This window comes from Protopterus annectens, chromosome 10.part0 (genome assembly GCF_019279795.1).
Source record: "Protopterus annectens isolate FY-2018-M chromosome 10.part0, PAN1.0, whole genome shotgun sequence".
NCBI lineage: Eukaryota > Metazoa > Chordata > Ceratodontiformes > Protopteridae > Protopterus > Protopterus annectens.
Window position 1 is genome coordinate 867,649,949 of NC_056744.1, and position 23,597 is coordinate 867,673,545.

Sequence of the window (23,597 nt, forward strand, 5' to 3'; positions counted from 1 at the left end):
AATCCATTGCTATAACACATTTTGATGTCATATCTAGGTATCGATTGGACTCCCAGTTAAATTTTCAAAAGTCACTTGCACATGACAAAGATTACAATTGTCAAGCTTTTCTTCTGTACCAGAAGAATCACTTATTTCTTCTCTTTATAATGCACCTTGCATTGGTGAGGTCCTTCTTGCCCACTTAGAGTATTGTTTACCCTTAATTGCTTCCACTTACCAGTGCAGAGTGAGTCCAACATTTGTTTGTTTGTTATTTAGCATCGTAATTTTGAAACATTTTCATTTCTTGATCATAGGAAGTTACTAGGTTATTGGCCCTGAGGCCCTTACAAGCCTAGCCAAGAATTTAGTCCATGTTCCAAAAAGTCAGCACCCGATGCTCCTGTCCAGCAGGGACATAGGTGGAGTGCCAGATGTGTATTTTCTATTCCATCCCCATACATTTATCCAGGTTGCTCTTAAAAATGGTTAATGAGGTACTCTGCTTGACATGGAGAGGGAATCTATTCCACAGAAGGGGGAGTCTCTGGGACACATCTGTCCCACCGACAAGTCCTATTGATGTCAAAGACAAGGTTGAGGTCGCGCATGTGGGTTACTTGAGTGGAGCTTGACTTGCTGATATGCGCAGTCCCGTAAAGGTGGGGTCTGAAATTGCTTTCTATGTCAGACAGAAGTCACTTCTGAGGAGTCTGTACGAGACTGAGTAGAGGGACAAGGCTTTTAGCCTGTCTATGTAGGGGTAGATGTTTGAGGCCCTGGATTCTCCTGGTGAGGAACCTCTGTGGTCTCTCCAGCTGCTGCATGTGCTTTGTGAGGTACATGCCGAAAGGAGCATTGGACTCAATAATGGGTCTTATAAGGGAAGAATACAGGGATGTTATGACCTCCTTGTCCCTGGATGAGATACCCTTCCTAATAATTTGTGCCATGTAGGAAGTTTTCCATACAACGGAGGCAGTATGGTGGTCAAAAGTCAGTTTGCTATCAACCTGTTTGCCCAAGTCCCTCATGACTGATTGCATGCTTAGGACCTTGTTGTTAGTGATAATTTGTGGGGCCATCAATCTCCCCAAAGAGGATGATGATACATTATTTTGGCATTCAGTTTGAGGCCATGTTTCTGGTGTCAGTCATTTGTTTGGGTGAGACCCTCTTGGATGATGTCCACATTACTAGGGGAATTGATGACAGTGCCCAGCTTGCAGTCATCTGCAAATTTGATCAGCCATAGCCCACTGGTTTTGGCCTGCACCTCCGAAAAGTATATCCCAAACAACAGGGGCCCTAAGACTGATCCCTGGGGTACACCGCTCATTACGGGTCTACTGCTTGAAGTGGCTTCCCCTGTTTTGACTAGGTGGGTTCTATCATTGAGCCATTTGCTACCCATCTGTTAACATATGGATTGATGCCTAGTTGAGAGAGTTTATCTATAAGTAGTATCAAAGGCTTTGGCCAGGTCAAGCTAGGTGGTGTGCATTGTCTTCCCCTCATCCATGGCTTTGTTGACCGTCTTGAAGAAGTCGTCCAAATTTAACAGGCATGACCTTCCTTTGACGAAACCAAACTGTGTGGGATTGAGTGTTTGGAGGTTGCTAATGTCCTTGTTAATGAGGTTCATGACAGTCTGTTCCATGGCCTTGCAGATCAGGCTAGTTAGGCTGATGGATCTATAATTTTCTGGATCGGTGGATGCTCCACCTTTGTGCCAAGGGATGACAGTGGCTGTCCTCCACTCAGCTGGGATGAAGCCGGTACTCAGGCTTTGGTTGAATAGGGTGCCCAATGGTGCTGCAAGTTCCTGCCTGAGTTCATGTAGGATGTAGCCTGAGGTGTTAGCAGATCCCATGGAGGCTGTATTTTTTGCCTTTGAGAGGGCAGTGATGACTTGCTCCCTAGAGATAAGGGGAGGGGCAGGTGCTGGGATTGTCCTGATTTACTGATGGGGGGTGAAGTTTTCAGTGAACCTGTATGCCAGCAGGTTTGCTCTGTCTACAGTGTTTGTGTATGTGGTGTCCTTGACCACCAGTTCTAACCAGATCTGAGTGCTTCATTTGAGACTACAGACATATGTGAAGAAGGACTTATGACTATTTTTAGTAGATGTGGCCATTTTGGACTTAGTTTGCTTTGGAGGATTTCACTAGTGCTCTTATTTGCTTGTTCATGCTAAGGAGAGATGTCTCCCTCACTGTTAGAACAAGAGTACCATCTACAATCCCACACCCACAACACCATATCCTTAAGAAATACTACTACTACTCACAATAAACTTCTTTCACAGACCATCATTTCTCAGTAATGGGTCCTAGACTTCTAGAATCCCCCCTGCCAGTCTCAGATTGCTGCTTTGGTTCCCTCTTTTCCTTTCAGAGCTGAAGAAATATCTTAAAAGTGAAGCCAAATGTTCATGCTTTCTACCAAATAGAATTGTTTACAAAATGTTTTCATTTTCCTTTTTCTTAAACCTTCTTTTACATAAGGCTGTGATTCCACTTCAGCATCTAATGGGTACACCTATTGTAAATATTATGCTAGTATATAGTACATGTAAGTTGGTGCTTTCTTAGGCTTGCATCTGGTAATATTATCTGTTACATCTTTTTCTTTGTCTTATATTGGTGATTTGTGCTTGTATTGCATTAATTTTTCTTGCAATCCCTGGAGAGGACTGAAAATAGTCCAGTTGGATCTGAGTTTTTAACAAATTCATATAAAAACACTTTTGATAACAGTTTTATTGTTACAATTAAGAGTGAAATTAGTCTATTTGGATCCAGACTTCCTTCCTCTTTCATTATGGACAATTGACAATTGTCCTGTTTTAAAAATGCATTATTTTTATAGCCAGGAATGGTTAAAAAATACATAATTCGGGGGGGGGGGTAGAACAGTGGTGCAGTGGATAGCCTTGTTGCCTCACAGCAGTGTGTAGTATGGAAGAACAGCTGTGGCAGGACTCGCCAGTTGGTGGCTTGAACCTTGGCTGTAGTTGATTGTCACTGTTGAAGTAACACCTTGACCTCGTGCAAAAATGAGAAAAAGGGGTTGTGGATGGATGCAGAATCTGAATTGCCTAGGCATACTGAGGTCTTGCTGAGTCTCATTCTGGTGGCTGCCCAAAAAGCAATTACTAGGAAATGGAAATCAAAGTCTAAACCAACTGTACTAGAAGTAGTGAACATAGTAACAGAGATAAAACAAGTGGAAATAAGATTTTTAGAAAAGGGTAGAAGCAAATTACATAAAACAAATGGAAATTGTGGGAACAGTACATGGAGATGAGGAATGAGGTTTAAAAGAAGACAGGATTTGAAAGAGCTATGTAATGTTTGGCTGACAGTGACTGGGTGGATAATAAGTGATGTATAATATTTGCAACTAAAATTATGTCAATATGGTTTGTTTTCATTTTTGTAAATGTATGATTGCCTATGTCATAAGTGATAATTTAATAAAGATATTTCTTCTTTAATTAAAAAAAAAAATCATGGCTAAGGTAGTAAGGAAATCTTTCTATTATGTTTAGCTTATAAACAAGGGCATTGCATCTAGGTCCAAAGGAGTCATTGTTCCATTGTATTTGGCCCTCATCAGACCCATCACTGAGTACAGTGTCCCATTCGGTATGTACCAGTACAGGTCCATGCAGCCATTGGAACATTCAGAGGTTACACACAAAAAGAATACAAGGTTTTAACAAATCTTATGTGGATCACTTCAAAGCCCTATCCCTGTATTCTGTTTCTTACAGAGTGTTGAGGGGTGAACTGTGCCATGCATACAAGGCATCCTTGGAACCTGCTGTGGACCTGGACCTTTTACATATTCAGAAAATAAATAGCATCCATACTACCCGATCTAGGGACTTAAACCTTGCTTGCAACATAAATAGGGCATGTCAGAGGGACAGGTATGTGTCTCAGAGAATACCTCTTGTCTGGTACACGTAACCAGAATTCTTCCATAACCCTACTCAAGTGTAAGCTGAACCAGTGGATGTAAAATTGGAAATGCACCCGTGGCCTGTCACCTATGTCTATAATGGACAGAGGCAGCCTGTAAATGCATGGCCACCCATGCCCTAGCTTTATGTATACACTTTAAAATAATCTCTAGGGCACCAAAATTTGTTGAATACGTTTGGGATGCATGGTTAAGCTTATTAAGAACCCTTGTAGTCGTTGACCTCCGTTATCTCATGCTGGTATATACCAAGCCAAGTTTTTTTAAGGCCACTATTCTGTAAGTTTGAAATCGACCTGAGAAAGGGAGTTTTTAACACTGCACCGTCTTACTACCATGGTTTGTCAAACATGTTTTACTAATTGAATTCTGGCTGTTAGTGTTGTGGATGAGAATTCTCCATTTTAAACTTTTGCTGATACAGTACAGCCCACGTTTGTGTTTCTCTAAACTGTGTTAGCTGTAATACTCAATAGGAGCTATTGCATGGTATCGTTATCTGAGGAGCTGAGTAACTTGTATTCTTCCAGGGCGTGCTTAGTCAGCTGGTGGTTGATATGGTCTTGCATCAAGCTTGCTCCATTGTCTAAGATAGTTTTTTTGTTGCAACCAGTTTTTGTTTGTGTCCATAATGCTGCAGTATGCACTTTCTAGATGTTACCCAAATTAGATAAAATTAACTTATAAGATAGTGTTGTAGTATCCACTATGTCCTGTCAGAGCTACTTAACTGATTACATAATTGCACAACAAATATTCTTTGCAAGTGATAGCTTGAGTACACAGAAGACTAAAACACAATTACTTGAACTACTGTACATAATGACCTGCATTAAAATACAATTGAAAGAGTTTTTGCAGGAGAGCAAATTTCCTCATTACTCTGAGAGCTTAAAGTGTTTTATTCTTTGTCCAGGAATTACCGAGCATTATGGTATGGCTGCTTGTGATGTGATCAGCTGTGCACTAACGGTATAATATCTTGAGGAGGGATAGTTGTCTTCAAATGTTCTTATGTATGTAATTAACACTACAGTTATTGGCTGACACCGTTGCTTCACTGTGATGACAGCTTTTTTAACATCAAGGTGAAGCTAATGCCTGAACAAGACTGTAAGCTCAGGTTGCTTAAAAATCGTTTTATCTTCTGGGAAGGTTAGTTGCTGTTTTCAAGAAACTAAAGTCCAGCAGTATGCAGATTAAAGAGAATGGTTTATTTGTGGTTTCAGTCAAATTGGTGATTTGACATAAACATATTTTCTTTTCTAAAGTGTGTACATAGCAGAGAGAAAACTAAGGAGCTTTGAGGAAGAAATTTTGGGACTAAACACACACAAGGAGGCCTGGATAATATCATTTGGCAGTGGTGAGAAACCCAGCAGTGAAAGTAATCATTGTGTTGGCAGAGTAGATTCAGCACATTCCCTATGTGACAGCAAGCCATCTTTTCTCCAGTCTTCTGATGAAATTATAAAGCCTGACACGGAAGAACTGAGTTCTGCTTTCCTTTTAAATGATGTCATGAATGAAGTGGACACAGAACATTGTGAGTTTGAGCCTTCAGTAAGGAAGCAACAAAGGAAAAAAAAATACAAGTTTATTTTTGTTTGTACTGAGTGTCTTTTTGTATATTTATTGTGTGATAGTTAGCCAGGCATGTGCCACACACTATAATATTGTATGTAAAACATTAGGTTTCTGTATTCTAGTTCCATTAAAGTAAGTTGCTTTGGATGTTAAAGAAGCAGTGCAGTAGTATTTGGCCACAAAGTAGTTCACACGACAGATATATTTACCTCATTACTTTAAGGGCTTTACAGAAGACTTTTTTCAAACCCAGCCCTTTCTGTATTCCCATTTATGTCCTTCCAATATCACTCTTGCAGTATTCCTTACTTAAGAGATATCCTGCAATAGATAGCCTAATGTGGAGGCAATATACCAAAGCCTTCAGTATTTACAGCTGTTGTATGTCACATGTATGCTCCCTGCTAAAGGCGTGGGACATAAAGGTGACGTACGGATGCACACACATCAGAACTTTGCTGCCAGTCAAATGCCATTATTGTACCTGTATCTGAACACCCATCGTCTGTACTGGTTACTAAGCTGTTTCCAGATAAGTGCCCTAACGGGGGTTCTTCCTTATCTTCTCTCTTATTTTAGTATTGTTTGTTTACAAATCATCCAGAAAGGGAAAATGTCAGTTTGAGAGGCAGATTCCCCATGAAGATAGTCGCGAACAATGTCTCTTTCATTTGGGTGCTTATCATAACCAAACACATGTTCTGTCTGACAAGTGTTTGTTCCTGTGACCCTATGTAGTTGCCTATCCTCCTTGTCTGTTTACCTGGAAAACCAGTATCTGAAGTTGTTGGCACAAGGTGCTATGGCAGAAAAAGGCCAAACAACTCAGATTTAATATGGCTAGTGTCCAGTCTTCCCTGTATGTCTCTTTTGAGGTTGGTGAAAGCTCGTAGGATCATCTGGTTGTTGCTTCAGATTCCTGTGCAGTGACCCCATCTGTAGCTGGCATGGATGCAATTTCACACTTGTCCTCGGAGACTCTTCAAAAGTCTGCTCCAGACATTAAGGGGGAACCTCGGCTGATTATATCTGAAGGAACGAGAGCGATTCAGCAGATTTTAGTATGAAAGGAGAAAAGGACTGTACCTCCTAGGGTTTGTTTGTGTAAAGGTCCCACAGAAAAAGAAAGAAAAAAAAAACAAGCATATTTGCCCTGCAGTTAGAGATCCTCAATATGAATGGCAGAATTTTACTCAGGGTTTGTTTAATGTTTTAATTGCTTTAAAACATCCTCAAGGGGTCTCAGTGTTTACTCCTCCCTGGTCTTCTACTCCCCTTAAGACACCTAGGGAGCAAGAGCCTTCTGATGAAGATGTATGTTCTGGGGAAGAATCCTTAGCATACTCGTCTAAGATCAATTTCCTTTTGGACTATGGTTCTGAAGAAGAGGATTCTGTCAGTCCAGATTCTCCTTTAGAAGAACTCTCTTTTGGGGACAGTATTTCATGTGTGATGGAATTCAAGTGGAATTGTTTTCAGGTTTCTGATGTTCAGAAGAGGTAGTATGAGCTCCTCCAAACTGAGTCTCCCAAACCTGCTGTTCCAGTTTTGGCCCTCCTGGATACCTTTTCAGCAGCTTCTGTAGCCTCTGATTCCCAGCCTCCAGCTCCCAAGAAACCTGACCAATTTTACAAGGTGCCTGATGGTTGTAAATTTCTGTACAAATGTCATTCTACTGTTCCTTCTGTGGTATTTGTCTTCTCTGACAAACCCTCCAAGCTGTTGCCTTCTACTAAGTTGGGCCATGGAACAGCTGGACAAAAAGGTTTATAATGCTGCCATCCTGGATTTTAGGGCTGTTAATTGCTAGATCCGTATGACTAGGTAATTTTTAGCCTTTTTTTCACGGGTTTCTCAAGTAGTTTCTGACCTTTCTAACTCTGAAGGGAGGGTTTCAGCCCATTCCTTGTTGGATTCTACCTTTCAAGTGCTACACCACTCCATTAAGTGCAGTTATGATGCAGCTGATGTTTGCTCTAGGGCTGCTGCATTTGGTTCTGTTCTGAGGCATTACTCTTGACTTTACCTGATGACATTAACGCTAACTTATTGGATGCTCTTCTTGATAATAGAAGTCTTTTTGGGTTTGCTAATGCTGAACTTTTTAAATCCCTCCAGAATAAGGACAAGATTTTGTAGGAGTTGAAACATAATTCTGTTTTTCCTATCTCTAAGTTTCAGAGGCATTACCCTTCCAAATCTTCTGTCCGTAGACAGTTGTCCTCCACCCAAAGTAAAAGGGGTTCTAGATGTGTACTTCCTGCAAAGTGTATTCAGACTCCTGTTCCTCAGAATCCACCTTTTCAGGACAAACCGGTTTCCATCTGACAGTTTGCTTCCTTTTTCTCTCGGACAGGTTCCCTTGCCCCTTCATCTTTACCTGTCCCTTCCAAATTGGTTAAGGATCTCACAAGATTCTTAGATTCTGTTCATCATCCACCAGGGGTATTTCATGGTATGGAAATCTCTTCCTCCCTTTCTGAGAATTCTCTCTTTCCTGAGGTGCTACATATTTTGGCCCAGAGCATCATTCAGGTTGTGCCTCCAGCCCAGGAAGGGAAAGGTTTTTTATGCTAGAATGTTCCTAGTTCCCAGGAAGGAGCGCACCTGGAAACCAGTTCTGGATCTTTCTCAGCTCAATGCCTTTGTGAAGGTCCTCTCTTTTTGGATGTTGTCCCTTTAAACTTTGTTCCCTTTTCTTTTTACCCAGGCATTTCTGGTACTTATAGATTTCAAGGATGCCTACCTTCATATCCCCATCCATCCCCTTTTCAAGCAATTTTTGCTTTTCTTTGTTACTTCCTTAATTTTCAGTTCCCTGCTTTGCTGTTTGGCCTCTCTACTGCCTCAAGAGTATTCAAGAAATGCCTTACTACTGTCATTGCCTTTTGCAGGATGAGAGGGGTTGAGATCTTTTCTTTGGACAATCTGCTCATTCAAGCTTTGTCACTCGAAGTTCTACTTCAGAACATCAAGTTTGATTCTGATGTTATCTATGTCATTATTCATCACTGTAGGGTCTTGGATCCAACATCGGATCCGAGCCAGCAGCATTGACATAGACAGATCCGAGGCTGAAGCTCCTCCCTCTCCCATAATCCCCTGCTGACCTCTAACCCCCAGATCTCATTTCCCACGTGTTTCTTCTGGCTCTTGCTTCAGTATGCGATTTATCTGCTTTATCTTGATCTTGTGTTATTAGCTGGGTAGTTTTAAGTTTAGTCTCAGTAGCATGTTTGCTGTTGCTAGTTACCACCCCCCCCTTAAGGGTGATAGCTTTTGTGTGGTTAGAGCGGTTTTGTGTTTTAAGTAGTTTCCTTTTTCTGTTTTTGGTGCCTTTTTGGCCTTTAGTTCTCCCATTTGTGTTAGGGCTTTGTTGTGTTTAAGTCATGTCTGAGAAGCCCTCTGGATTTAAAAAGTGCTCCTCGTGCAATCAGAAGATGCCTAATTCTGACTCGTACAAGGACTGCCTGTATAGTTTAGGTGCACCTCACCTGGACGTTGAATGCATCATTTGTGCCACATTCAACCCCAGGGCTTTGATGGAGTGCCACAACAAGCTTTTGTTAAAAGGGTTGCTGCCTGGGGGTCCTTTTGTTTCCCCCTCTAAGGCTTCCTCATCTGATCCCAAGAGGAAGACCCCATCCTTGCCTCTCGTGGCTTATAAAAAGCCAAGGCTGTTTGGATGCTAGATCCCAGGATCCAACTCAAGCCCGGGCTACCTTGAATCTGAGATCTTCAGATTCTTCTACCGGTTCCAAGGCCACCTTGGATCAGAGGCCCTCTAATCCAGCCAAGACTAGGCCAGCTGCAGATCCGAACAGTTCGCCGGATCCGACTGTTCGTTCTGCTAGGTTGTCAGATACGACAGGCCTGTTGGATCCACCCATAGTTATATAGGATGTATCCCTGCCTAGTTCTTCTATGCAGCTGTTTCATTTGGCTCCAAGGCCCCGGAGCTGAACCCCAGATCCCAGGCCTAGATCCTCAGGTTCTCTGGCCAGGTTTACTCACTCTTCCACTTCCTCCAGATTGACCAGGAATCTGTTGGCTTCCGATATGGATAGATTGATGAGGAGCCTTCTGAAAACCCAGATAGAGCTGGGGCTTCTGGCATCTTCAGCCCATCCAGCTAGGGTAGCCTCTCCGTTCTCCTCTTCCAGCCCATTGGGCTTTGGAATCTAGGGACGAGATACCCACTGTTAGATCCTGATGGGATCTAGTATCCTTTTTGTCTTGACCCTCCCCCCATCAGGGTCCCTGTTGTGCTCCATTCCCCTACCATCGAATCGGAGTGGGCCCCGTGCCAGAGTGGTTGGCTCCAGCTCCACAGGGATGGAGTCAGTTCTGGGTTTTTTGGACAGATCTCTTCCCCGGGGGCTTCGTCCCTTGATGGCTCTGGACTAGTTTCATCCAGTGGCCTTGGCGCTGTATCAGGGCTTGTCCCTCCTCTCCGGGATACTTTGCCGTCCGGGATTGGGGACAAGACGACTTCCAGACCATCAGCTTTCTGGGTGGTAGAGAGGACCTTCTCCAGGATTGGAGCTTCATCTCTCGCCCCTTCGGGTCCATCCCTGCCCCTCTCTGCCTTGGGTGGGGAGAGCTCCCATTCTGTCCAGGGTCAGCCCTCCTGTTCTAGTCTTCAGGGGGTTTCTTCCCACACTGGTCCCCGCTTCTTCCGAGTCCTCGATGGATGAGGTACCTTGTAAGTAAAAGTGCAAGAGGAGGCACTTGAACTCTCCCTCAGAGTCCCTCACTGAGGACATGGACCTCAAAGAAGGAGATGGGCCCCCCAGACCTCAGACCACCAATGTCTCCTTTGGGGACATCCTTGAGAATCTGAAGAGGAAGGGTGGATGGTCTCCCTAACTCTTGTCTTCAGTGGAGTCTGTGTTACTGAAGGCCTTTGGGATCGGCCGATCTACTTCCTGGGTGTCCCCCCGCCCGATGAGTTGGTAGATCTTATTGCCAGCAGGGCCAGGAAGGAGCCTGACACTGTGGAACCTGTTTCCAAGTGAGCCAATAAATTCCTGAACCCACATGTGGACCTCCCCTTCTGGAGCAAAAGAGTTCTGGTCGATGCTGTTGTGGTTGTCACTGTCACTAAAAAGGAGCTGGCTGGTCCACCCCCCCCCCCCGAACAGGAAGTCACAGGTGATAGACTGACATGGGATGTGTGTGTACACCTCAGCTACCTTTTGACAGAAGGCATTTAATTACTTGGCACACTTTATCCTCTTCCAAAGGGACTTGGTCATAGAACTCCCCACTTCCCTTGCAGAGTTATTGCCAGTGGAGGACTTCAAAAAGGTGTCTCCCAAGCTTTCTACTCTCACTTCCCTCATTAATTCCTCAAGGAGGTGATTTTCCAGTGCTGCAGAAGCTACCTTTTGAGTAGCAGGTACCGACATAACTATAAGGTGGCATGCTTGGTTACAATTATGCAGGTTTGTGGAACCCTTCAAAGCATCTTACCAATGTCCCCTTTGATGGGTCCACTCTCTTTGGACCCTCCGTGAAAGTCACTTTTACCTGTAGTGAGTAGGAAGGGAAGACTTTGTGGTAGTAATCAAGCTTTGTACTCCTCAGAGGTCCTTCTCTAAGATCCAGCAAGAAACTAGGACGATGTGGTTCCAGAAATTGGTCTTTCTTCCAACGTGCTCCTTATGATTCCTCTTCCAGAGGCAGGGGAGAGGATTCAATGGCATATGCCACCCTAGAGGCAGGGGGCTATGCAAAATCAGGACTCTAGGGAACCTTTTTCTGAGCAGACCTATTAGCACTCCTGAGGCATTGCCCGACTGCTCTCTTCTGGAGGCAGTCAGGATTTGTATGTCCCTTCATCCACTAGCCTGGACAAACATTACCTCTGATCAGTGATTGTTAAACATAGTTTCCAGGGATTATTAAATTCTCTTTTTTGAAAGCCCTCCCATACAAAGATAACCTCTCTGAAGTTCCACCCTGTCAGAGGGAGCTGGCCTTCAAGGAAGTTCAACAACGTCTTCAAAAATGAGCCATCCTAGAGGTCCCAGCAAGACAGAGAGGATTTGGAACTTACTCTCCCTTCTTTTTAGTGCCAAAAAAAGAGTGGGGACCTGCTTCCTGTTTTGGATCTCTGCGAGCTCAATCTGTTGGTCAAAAAATCAAAAGTTCTAGATGTTCACTGTTCAGTCCATTTTGTCTCTCTTATTCAAGGGAGACTGGATGTGCTCCATGGATCTCTAGGATGCCTAATATCACATCAAGATAGACACGTATTCCAGGAGACATCTTCATTTCAGGTTAGGGGCCAATCATTATCAGTTAAGAGCCCCACCCTTCGATGTTCATTGCGTTTCACTGTTGCAGTCATTACACTTGGGTTATCCTGCTGGCAGGTGACCCGCAGTCGGCCCGAGTTCCAAAGTCTTGGTCCGGCGTTGGTTGCTGTCGCCTCTTCCCTGAAGTCAGTGCGCCAGGGGTATAAAAGATGCAACCGATGCCATTTTCTTCAGTCTTTCTTGCCGCGCGGTGCCCAAAGCAAAAGCAGTTTGCAAGTGCCAGTCGGCCGACTCCTGAGATTTTCAAAATTGAGTTTCAGAACCGAAGTCTTCAATAAAGCTAAGTACCCAATTGGGGAAACTTTTTCTTGCTCCAGACCGATGTCAGTAAAAGTTAATAATTGTATTTCTTGTGGGAAGCAAGTACCTCATAAGGACTTTCACTCTTACTGTATTCCTTGCCTAGGCCTTGACCACAACGTTACCAGTTGTCGGTTTTGTGCTAGATTCAATAAACGCACTATTAAACGTCGGTTTGAATTTGCTTTACATTATTTTGGCCGAAGGTTTAATTACATAATGCCGTCGGAACAACCGTCGACCGGAATTCATAAAAAACGCAAAGACAAAGAAAAGGACAGGCATCCGAGGTCCAAAACCGACGACGAAGCCTCTTCTAGGCCAGTCGCCGGTTCTCAGTGAGGTGCTTTCTCAGCCCCTGACACCCACTACCTCAGAGCCACAGGCCATAACCGACAACCACGTGGAGACACTGAGGCCTATGGAAACTCAAGGTATTGGGCCTACGGAAACTATTCCCTCAGATGGGTCAGGAGCCGCTGAGCAGGCATTGGCTTTTGAGGGTGTTTTCAGACCTTCACAGCTTACAATTAAGCCCACTACAGCAGCCAAGGCAAAGTCAAAAACACCATTAAAGACAAGGAAACAAGTACAGCATTCTCCTGAACAGTCATCCATGCCAAAGAAACAGATGCTTAAAATGGCAGAAGACCTAATTACTTTAATCAGGGGTTCCCATCCCAACTCCTGACAAAAGGCCTAGGCAAGACACAGACTATGATTTCTCTGTCCAGGTTTCTATTTCCTCTGATTCCTCTTATGATCAGGGATATTCTCTCCCTCCCTATGAGGACTCTGATGCAGAAGAGTCTATACTTTCAGCCTCTCCGCCTGAGGATTATTCTTTTGGGGAAACCCTGCACACCATGAGGGAGCATTTCCATTGGGAGAGCCAGAATTATTCAGAATCCAAGAAAAGGCTCAGAGACTTCCTTTTATTGCCTCAGCACAGGCCCCTGGCTATCTCCCCTGTGCTTGATATTGTTGATGATGTTTTCTCTGAATCCAGTCTGTCTCCTGATTCTTTACCCCCTGCACCAGTCAAGCCAGACAGGTACTACAGGGTCCCTGACTCTCATAAATTTCTTTACAAAAACCCCGCTGCAGACCCAGAAACAATTTCCCAGGGTCCTAAAGGGGTTAAGGCTTCCACTGCTAAAAATCCTGTCCCCTTGGATAGGGATTCCAGAGCTCTGGACAGATGGGGGAAAAAGTTTACACTTCTGCTACTTTAGCTGTAAGGGCTTTAAATTGCTAGTTTCACATGCTTAAATATCAACAGTACCTCATGTCATTGTTAAAACAGAAAATGGTTTCAAATTCATAAAGTCCTGACAGTAAGGAAATACAGGATTTATTGCATGCAGTTGAACAAGTGGGAAAGCATACTCTGCAATGTGGTTTTGATTCATTAGAGGCTTCTTGTAGAGCCGCAGTTACAGGCTCTGTTATTCGAAGGCATGCTTGGTTGAAAGAACAAAGTTTACCTGACCATGTTAAAGTAAAGTTATTGGATGATACTTTGTTTGGTGTTAAGGCAGAAGAGGTGTTAAAGAAAATGGAGGATAAAGCAAAATCAGTGCAAACAGTGAAGGATTTCTTACAGGTTCAACCACCTAGATTTAGCAGAAACTGGCCTTCAAAAATTGGTCCTTTCCAGTGTCAAGACAGGCCACAAAGAGGCAGATACAGACGCCCAAGAGGCAGATCTCAGCCCCAAGGCTCCTACAGACCTAAACAATGGGGTGCTTCAGCCCCCAAAGGAGGGGAAGACAAATCACAGCCTTATAGGAAACAGTCCCAATGACTTCCCTCTACAGATTCCAAGCACTTACCTTTTGGCAGCACCCCTAGGGGGAAAGCTAGCACTTTTTTCAAAAAATTGGCACATAATCACCCAGGACAAATGGGTACTGAATATTGTTTCTCAGGGTTACAGGTTCCACTTTCACACGCTTCCAAAATCAAAAAGTATGCCAGACCTGCCACAAAATCAATGGGCAGAGGCGCAAAAACAGATTGCTGATCTTATGGACATGGGAGCTACTTAAAGTGTTCCTCAGCAAGAACAGGGACAAGGATTTTACTCAAGACTTTTCTTAGTACCCAGAAAGGACAAAGCCTGGAGACCAATACTGGATCTGTCAATCCTAAATACTTTCCTGGATGTTCCAAGATTCAAAATGTTAACACTACAGCAACTTCTGCCCATGCTGGGCAAGAAGGCTTGGCTAGTTACTTTGGACCTCAAGGAGGCATACCTGCATGTCCCAATCAGACAATCTTGCAGAAGATACCTCCGATTCATAGCAGGCTCAATGCATTACCAATTCTCTGCACTGCCCTTTGGCTTATCTACTGCACCCTGGGTCTTCACAAAATGCCTGGCACCAGTAATTGCATTTTACAGACAAAAAGAATTTCAAATATATCCCTACTTGGACGACTGCCTTATTCAAGCAGAGAGCAAAGACATTCTTCTAAAGCATCTGGCGTTTGTAAAAAGATTACTGATTTGCCTAGGGTACACAGTAAACGAAAAGAAATCAAAGCTAGTGCCCTCTCAAGGGACAATATTCCTGGATGCAAGCTTAAATACAACTGCCCAGATGGCTTATCTCATGCCAGACAAACAAAGGCAACTGACTCATTACTTTCAAATGATGGCAACAAAAACCCAGCTCCCTGCAAGAAAAATTCTGCAGGCCCTGGGCTTCATGGCATCCTGCATTCTACTAATTCCATATGCAAAACTGCATATGAGGAAACTACAATGGTATCTAAAAAGTGTTTGGACTCAGCATTGTCACAGCCTGGAGACAATCGTAACTTTAATTCCCTGCCTACAACAGGGGTTTCGATGGTGGTCCCAGGCCTGTCACCACAACAAGGGACAGCCTTTCACCTTACCCACAGCCAGGCAAACAATAACAACGGATGCATCGGATTATGCCTGGGGGGCACATATGGCAGGAAATTGTATTCAGGGCACGTGGCCCAAGGAACAAATGCATCTTCACATCAATCAAAAAGAGATGCTAGCTGTACAGAATGCCCTGACAGCTTTCAAGGACCGACTACATCCAGGACAACTATTAATAAAGACGGACAATACCACAGTTATGTGGTACATAAACAAGCAATGGGGCACACATTCCTACCCCCTATGCAGACAAGCCATGACTTTGTGGAACACAGCACTGACCTATCAAGTACATCTGCAGGCACAATTCCTGCCAGGAACGAAAAATACACTGGCAGACGAACTAAGCAGAAATCTCATGGATCCTGACGAATGGAAGCTAAATCCACAGGTATTCTGCATGATAATGAGGAAATGGGGACGCCCAGACATAGATCTTTTTGCCTCCCCTCACAATTACCAAGTACAGAAATTCTGCACAAGAATTTATCACTCTCAAGTATGGAAAGTGGATGCTGTATCATTCAGCTGGAAAGGCCTGACAGTCTATGCCTTCCCTCCGATGCCTCTTATTACCAAGGTGCTCCTAAAAGTCAGACAAGAAAGGCCAAAAATGATCCTGATTGCCCCAGACTGGCCACGCCAGCACTGGTACCCAATCCTAAAGAGCTTGTCTCAAGGCCCAGCTTGGCTTCTACCTCAAATTCCTCATCTTCTGACTCAGCAAGACAATCAGATTCTGAGCAGTCAACTGAGAACCTTAAATCTGGCAACATGGCAGATAATGTAGCCACTCAGACTGCACCTCTCTCTAAAGCTGTTATGGATGTCATTTTAGAAGCCAGGAGGCCCAGCACTAGGAAATCTTATGCAGAAAAATGGAAGAGATTTTGTGCTTGGAACCAGGCACAAGGGCTCGAACCACTTGTCCCAAATATACCTCAGATTTTACAATACCTAACTGAGATGCTGGACAAAGTCCTATCTTTCTCATCAATTTAAAATCCATGCCTCTGCCATTTCAGCTCATTACAATACGGAACCTCCTATTTTTTCACATCCTCTACTACGACAGTACCTCAGAGGGGCAAAAAATATAAGACCCCCAAGGAGAGCACCAGTACCAACTTGGGATCTCAATTTTGTTTTAGAAAAACTCACACTGCCTCCTTTTGAACCAGCCAGCACAACTGATCTAAAATTCTTATCATGGAAAACTGCTCTGCTCCTAGGAATAACTTCAGCAGGAAGAGTCTCAGAGTTACAGGCATTAATGGCTGGGCTGTGGAACCTTTCATAATTTTTCATCAGGACAGGGTTTCTCTTAGGACAAACCCAACATTCATGCCAAAACTGGTCTCCAATGTGGCCTTGAACCAAACCATTCATTTGCCAACTTTTTACCCAAATTCCTAGAATAAAGGAGAGAGACTTCTGCACGCTTTGGATATACACAGACAGCTACGATTCTACTTGGACAAAACAAAAGCTTTCAGAAAAACTGAGCAACTGTTTGTAGCCTATGCTGCAGGATCCCAAGGAAAGCCTATTACAAAGCAGACAATTTCAAAATGGATAGGACACTGAATCCGCTTCTGTTATGCACAACATGGCAAATCAGTGCCTAAGGGCATTAGGCCACATTCTACCAGAGCAGCAGCCACTTCAGCAGCTTTTCTCAGTGGAGTACCAACCAAAGACATTTTAGAAGCTGCAACCTGGAGCTCAGTGCACACTTTCACCAAACACCACCACTTACCTCTCTACTCTAAATCCAGAGCAGGCTTTGCCACTGCAGTTCTGCAGGGCCTGGTAGCCTCTCCAAATCCAATTTAGACCCAGCCGCCCAAACTCAGCTTTGGGATTCTAACCAAGTGTAATGACTGCAACAGTGAAACACGATGAACATAGTACAGTTGTGTACCTACCATAAATGTAGATGTTCGAGTGTATTCACTGTTGCAGTCCAGGTTACCCACCCACCATCCCCCTTTTTCATTGCTGGGACTTTTCTGTACTTCTCAACTCTATACAACCTATGTGGTGTATTTGCTTGTAGATGAAGGAAATGTTTATAGTCATACATGCTTGTTTTTTGGCATAATTGTATCTTTCCAGCCTTCCTATCTGGGGGCACCTGACATCTGGGGCAAGAAAAACTGAAGAAAATGGCGTCGGTTGCATCTTTTATACCCCTGGCTCACTGACGTCAGGGAAGAGGCGACAGCAACCGATGCCGGACCAAGACTTTGGTACTCGGGCCGACTGCAGGTCGCCTGCCAGCAGGATAACCCAAATGTAATGACTGCAACAGTGAATACACTCAAACATCTACATTTATGGTAGGTACACAACTGTACTTTCTCACCACAGCCCTCCGGGTGTTTACCATATATATGTCAATGGTAGCGGCTTACCTGTGGCTGCAGGGATTTAAAGTCTTGCCGTACCTCGACTATTGGTTCCTCAAGGCACCCTTGAGGCATCGACTTTCACAAGCCATCCATTATGTTGTCCTCCTTTTCAGTCAGATGGATATTACTGTCAATCTTTTGAAATCAAATCTGGTCCCCACACGACAGATGGATTTCATAGGAGTCCATCTAGACTCTGTTTCAGAGATTCCAGTATTGCCTATATGCAAAGTTCAGTTGATCCGGGAACAGGTCATGCAAATCTTAGATTTTTCGCATCCACAGGTTCACTTGATCCTTCGAACTCTAGGATCCATGGCCATGGCCATTCAGCTTGTTCACCGAGCAATGTACCACATACGGGTTTTATAGTGGATCCTGGTGGTTCAGTGGTCTGTTCTGTCTCAACCCATGTCCATAAAATTGATGCCTGTGTACAGACGACACCTTCTTTGGTGGCTTCATTCTCAGGATGTCCTCCTAGGCAGGCCTTTTTTCTCTTTCTCTGCCCAACCCCATGGTGACCATGGATGCTTCCCTGTTGGGGTGGGGGGCATTTCCACGGGAGAACTGTCCAAGGCACGTGGTCCGCCATTGAGACCAAGTTGCACATAAACGTCCTAGAGATGACAGCAGTTCTACTAATGTTGCAAGCCTTTCGGGACTGTCTCCCCTGGGGACAGTTGCAATTCAGATGGACAACATGGCAGTGGTCTGGTATGTAATCATGTGGGGATGGGGGGGCATGATCTTACCCATTGTGCAGAGAGGCCATGAGAGTGTGGGAATGGCCGATGTCCTCCAGGCACTTTCTTCTTGCAGTGCACATACCCAGGGACTCCAACATGTTGGCCGACAAACTCAGCAGATCCATTTTTGTGTCCTCACAAGTGGTCCTTCAGTCCCATGGTGGTAAAGCAGATTTTTGGCCGCTGTGGTCAGCAATGCTGTGACCTCTTTGCCTCCCCAACCAACCACAAATGCAGCATTGTACTTCACCCTGATCTCCCCTCCCGGGGAGTCACCGAGGGATGCTATAGTCCACGGTTAATCTCCGGGTCTTCTTTACACTTATCCTCCTGTCACTCTAATTCCTAAGGTTTTGCAGAAATTGCAATGCCTGCGGACATCTCTGATCCTCATTGCCCCTTTCTGACCTCTTCAATTGTGGTCCCCCTTCATCAGGTCTCATTTGAAGTATCCTCCTTGGGTACTGTATCCTCTTAAGGACCTGATCTCCCATCCTTCGGGCTTCCTCTTCCAAATCTTTGGACCCTTCATCTAACCGCATGGTTTCTCCAATTCCGGTGATCTTGAAGTAGTCCAGGCTAGTGTCTCCCATCAAGCATATTATACTAGCCTCCAAGAAATTTTCCACCAGAAAGGTTTATAGTAGTAAATGGAAAATATTTTCTATGTGGGCTAAGGGCAAGAATCTGGATTCTTTTTCTGCCTCTGTTTCAGATATCCTTTTGTTCTTGTCCTTACTTTTTCAAGCAGGGGCAAGTTTCTCTATTAAGCTCTAGTTGGTGGTGATTTCTAATTTTACATGAAAACAGTGAGCCTATGTTCTCTTCCAGACTTTGCAAAGCATTCCTGAAGGTGGTGTTCCTTCTAAGACTGCCTATTAGGGATCCCTTGCCCCCTTGGGACTTAACCTTAGTACTACAATGTCTTACTAAGAGTCCTTTTGAACATGCCAGTTTGTGATTTCAAATTCTTATCATGGAAAATGGCCTTTCTGGTTGCCATAACTTCAGCTAGAAGGGTTTCTGAATTGCAGGCTCTTTCCATTGCTCCTCTGTATGTGATCTGTCACAAGGACAAAGCATCTCTTAGGACAGATCCCTCTTTTTTGCCCAAGGTTGCTTTTGAATCCAATCTAAGTCAATATATTCAATTGCCAGTGTTCTTTCCTAATTATTCCAACAAAGGAGATTACATACTTTGGACGTACACAGGCAATTACGTTTTTATCTACATATGACCAAAGGATTTCGCAAGTCAGATCAGCTGTTTGTGGCATTTTCCCCAAAGTGATGTTGTCTCCCGATTTCTAAGGTGATTTTGTAAATGACTCTCTAGCTGCATTTCTACCATCTGCGACAATAGGCATCTTGAGGTTCCGGGAAAAATCAGGGCCCATTCAACTAGGTCCATGGCTACTTCCTCAGCGTTCATGGCTGGACCCTCTATTGATGACATTTGTGCTGCTAACACTTGTTCTAATCCTCACACCTTTATATCTCATTACAAGCTGTATTTGGTTTCTAAGAGCAGGGCTTCTTTTGGTTCCACAGTGCTCTGGCATGTCCTTCCTTGAGGCCTCCCAGAGTAAATGGTAGCTGCGGACTCTGCCCTACGGTGATGAGTAATGACATGGATAACATCAGATTAAGAGTTATGTACTTAACCATAACTTGGCGTCTGTGTTATCCTGTATCATTATTTATCACATTCCCCTCCCGCCATCCTCCTCCTTTGTTGGATCATGGAGCAAGTTGGAGTGTTCTGGGTTCCGGACTCTTTCTTCTGTTCTTGGGGGTGCACCTATACTGGATGTGTTGGCAAGCTCGATCTGAGGGTTAGAAGGCAGCAGGGGATTATGGGAGAGGGAGGAGGTTGAGCCTTGGATCTGTCTATGTGAATGTTGCCGGGTGGATCCGATGTCGGATCCAAGACCCTACGGTGATGAATAATCATATAGGATAACACCAATGCCGAGTTATGGTAAGTACATAACTCATTTTCCCTAATGCAAAGTCTGCGGTTCACTAAAAACTTCAAAAAAATTTGTCTTGGTCTCTTCTCAGGATCATATTTTTCTCGGTTGCTGGATCCAGACCATTCCCATGCTGGCATCCTTGCCTTCTCCTAAGGCTGTCTCCTTAATTGCTTTTTTCCAGTCTCTTCTCATCTTGACTTCTTTCACAGACAGGGATTTTCTGAGGGCCCTCGGGTTTATGGCTTCTACCGTTTCTATGCTGCCTCCAGCCAGGCTCCATAAATTTACAATCAGTGATATCATCCCTAGAAATGAAAGGGGTGGGTGGTGGGAGTTGGAAATTGAAAAAAAGAGAACTTTTTGACAATTTAAATTGAATGCCAGAGTCTCAACAGTGTGTCTATGTTGCCTATTCTAAAACATAAAGCCCAAGAGTTTAGTTATAGGACATCAGGATTCAGCTTTGACACATAATTAAGTGGAAGTTTTCCAACTGGGTGATTTTAAGGAATTGTTATTTTATGGATTTACGACAGTCTGATCATTATTACATTTTTAAACCTTGGTATGATGTTTTTTCGTATTGGAAAAGTGAGTTGGGGGGGCACAAATACTATAATGTTCTGAGATTGCTATTTTATCTACTTTTTATCTAAATTTGCTAGTTTTAAAACAAATATTGTTTTTAAAAGTTGTTATATATTTAAACATATTTTATTTTTACAAGCGTCAACATCACTGCTTTAGAACACTTTGTAACTAGTACCACAGGACATTGCTGATAATGTTGGTTGCTTTTCTGTGACATGACTTAGCCCTTCAAAAGTTACAAGAAAAGGTTTTAACTAGTAGTGCTGTATAATACTATACATTCAAATATATATATATTTTTTCAAGTTTTAAACAATGCTGTTTTAGATATTTTTGTATTTAGTCTCACAGGCAATTTTAGTAATGTTAGTTGCTTTTTTAACACGACTTAACCCCTTAAAAGTTACATGTAAGGATTTCAAGCAACAGTGCTGCATAATACACTAGTAGCGGTTTTAATTGATGTGAGTCATGTAACCTTTTAAATTGAAGGGTTATATGTATATTTAAAGTTTATTAGTGTCATAAGGTTTTATGGATGTTAAGAGTGTTCCACTGTTACAGTCATCACCTGCTGTGGTAGCCCTCGGCCAACCCGAATATCAGTGTCAATGTTTTCCTGCTTCGGCTGCTGTCGCCTGTAGTCTGACGTCAGGTCATCAGTGCTATAAAGCAAGGCAGCCGACGCCATTACATCAGTCTTTCTTGCTGTGGAGCCCGTAGCAGAAGTAGTCTGTAAGTGTGCCGGTCGGTCACTACCAGAGTTTGAATTCAGTGGCGGCTGGTGACTTCAAATCAAAGGGGGGCTGCAGGAGACAGCTGAATGGGTGGGGTCAAGGGGGAGGGGTGTGGCCAACTAGAAAGGGGAGGAGCTATGCTCAAAACCACTAAAACTAACTTTAATTAAATACGCTGCCCTGGGTGCCAAACCATCATTAAGAGAGTCCAATTAAGACAAAAATAAGTGTAGAAGAATAAAAATATTTCAATGCATTGGCTGCATGACAGCTTATTTACTATCCTGATGGAAACAAAAGGTTGTGAGGCATGAAAAAATAAATTACTTTTTAAATACATTACTGGAATGCCAGTCAAAATCAAGTATAAGAAAAACAATCAGCACTCAACTCAAACCACTTCTCCTTGCACTGCAGTTCTAATTATAGTTTATATTCAGCTTTATTAAAGTACCAAGTAACATGCTGAAAGTAGAAATCTCTGTGATGCCCCCACTTGTAAAAATGTTTCTTATCCAAAAAAGACCTGCTGCCTGACAACTATCTACTTATTTCATGGGGAAAACATGATCAAAGTAAAAAATGAAAAGCAAACAAGAAACAAGCTCAAGATACATTGCTTAAAGGATTACTGTACAGGTTATGGACCACACATGATTGGCATTCTGTTTAGTTTACTGGTAAAGCCTGTAGAGATGACTGGAAGTCTCCAACAAGTGTAAGCTTTTTAAAAGAATGTAATCCTGTCCTTCAATACCAGAGGCTTATACATTATCTAGTTAAGTATTCTCTGCATGGCAACAACAGAAAGGCTTTCAATGTTGGCAGTTATTTAACAGTATGCTTATTAAAGGTTACTTGCATCTTACGATCTCAGACAAGCTTACCTTATGGTTATTAAAGCATTGCTACTTAAACACAGAGCAACAGGCACTTTGAGTAATAAGCATAAATCTGAGTAATAAGCATAAATCAACAGTACAAAAATATGACAGAAACCAGACCATTCTGCAAAATCAAGGACAGATGAAAAGCCACTGTAGTACTTGGGTCTACCTTGGATGGGAGGGGGGGGGGCACACTTCCCATTTACACTGCATAACTACTCCTTGCCTTACTTGGACACATCCAGAGTCACTACATGGGGGAGTGGGGTGCAACAAGTATGTCACAATTTGAAATGTCTCTGGCTGACTGTGATGGCCCTGACACATTTGTCATACCTCTCAACCTCAGAGCAAGAAATCTGGACAAAGCCATACACAGAAGTGGGACAAAGGCCCAAAAATAAGGACAATTTTTAAATATTGCTCTAATAAACTTAGAAAGATAATGGAATAGGTCTCTTGCATTAGTATAATTTTCTGAAGGGTATAAAATCTGAAACTCAAATGTCTGTCATTATTTTCTAACTTCAGTCTTTAATGATTTGTCACTAATTTGCCAAAACACACAATTTTATGAAAAATGGACCAAAAATGTGATGCAAAAATATGAAATAGCCACACAATACAGCTGGGAACCTGTCAAAGAAGGGACACTTTAATATTAGTACTTCTAACTTGAGCACCTGACAAAATAAAAGAATCTACATGCATTTCAAGTAATCTATAACTTTGATTATTATAATTATTTCTTAATTGTAAACCCTCCATGTTTTCTTCCAAAATTGCTATTTTGCAGAGGGATTATTAGGGAGAAGAGCAACATTTTGAGCCAAAATCGGGGACAGTTGAGAGGTTGGCTATGCCTAATTCTATAAAGCAATTTGCATGTACTTCTCAACCTGTTAATGCAGTAAATCTGAACAAGGCCAAATATATTGGGGGAACATATAAACAGTACTAAAATTTGCTATTGTGTAAATTGAGACAGTTGATAGAATAACCGTTCTTACTTTAGCATGCATTTTTCTGAAGGTTATGAAGACTGAAACTCAGTGTATTATTTAGTGACTTAATTCCTAAATGATTTGCCAGAAAACTACAAATTTTATGAAGAACAAACCAAAAATAAGAAGCAAGA

The 23,597-nt window shown here is 43.1% G+C and overlaps 1 protein-coding gene across 5 annotated transcripts in view; it reads left to right on the forward strand.

Moving 5' to 3' along the window:
- Nucleotides 1–5,247: 5,247 nt before the first annotated feature.
- The window catches only part of BTBD8 (BTB domain containing 8), a 1,983,533-nt gene continuing 1,965,183 nt past the window's right edge, over nt 5,248–23,597 (forward strand). For all 5 annotated transcript variants that reach the window (XM_044085661.1, XM_044085663.1, XM_044085662.1 and 2 more), the window contains exon 1: nt 5,248–5,531. In XM_044085661.1, the coding sequence (XP_043941596.1) occupies nt 5,494–5,531 (38 nt within the window). In that variant the 5' untranslated portion in view covers nt 5,248–5,493. The remainder of the gene's footprint in view (nt 5,532–23,597) is intronic.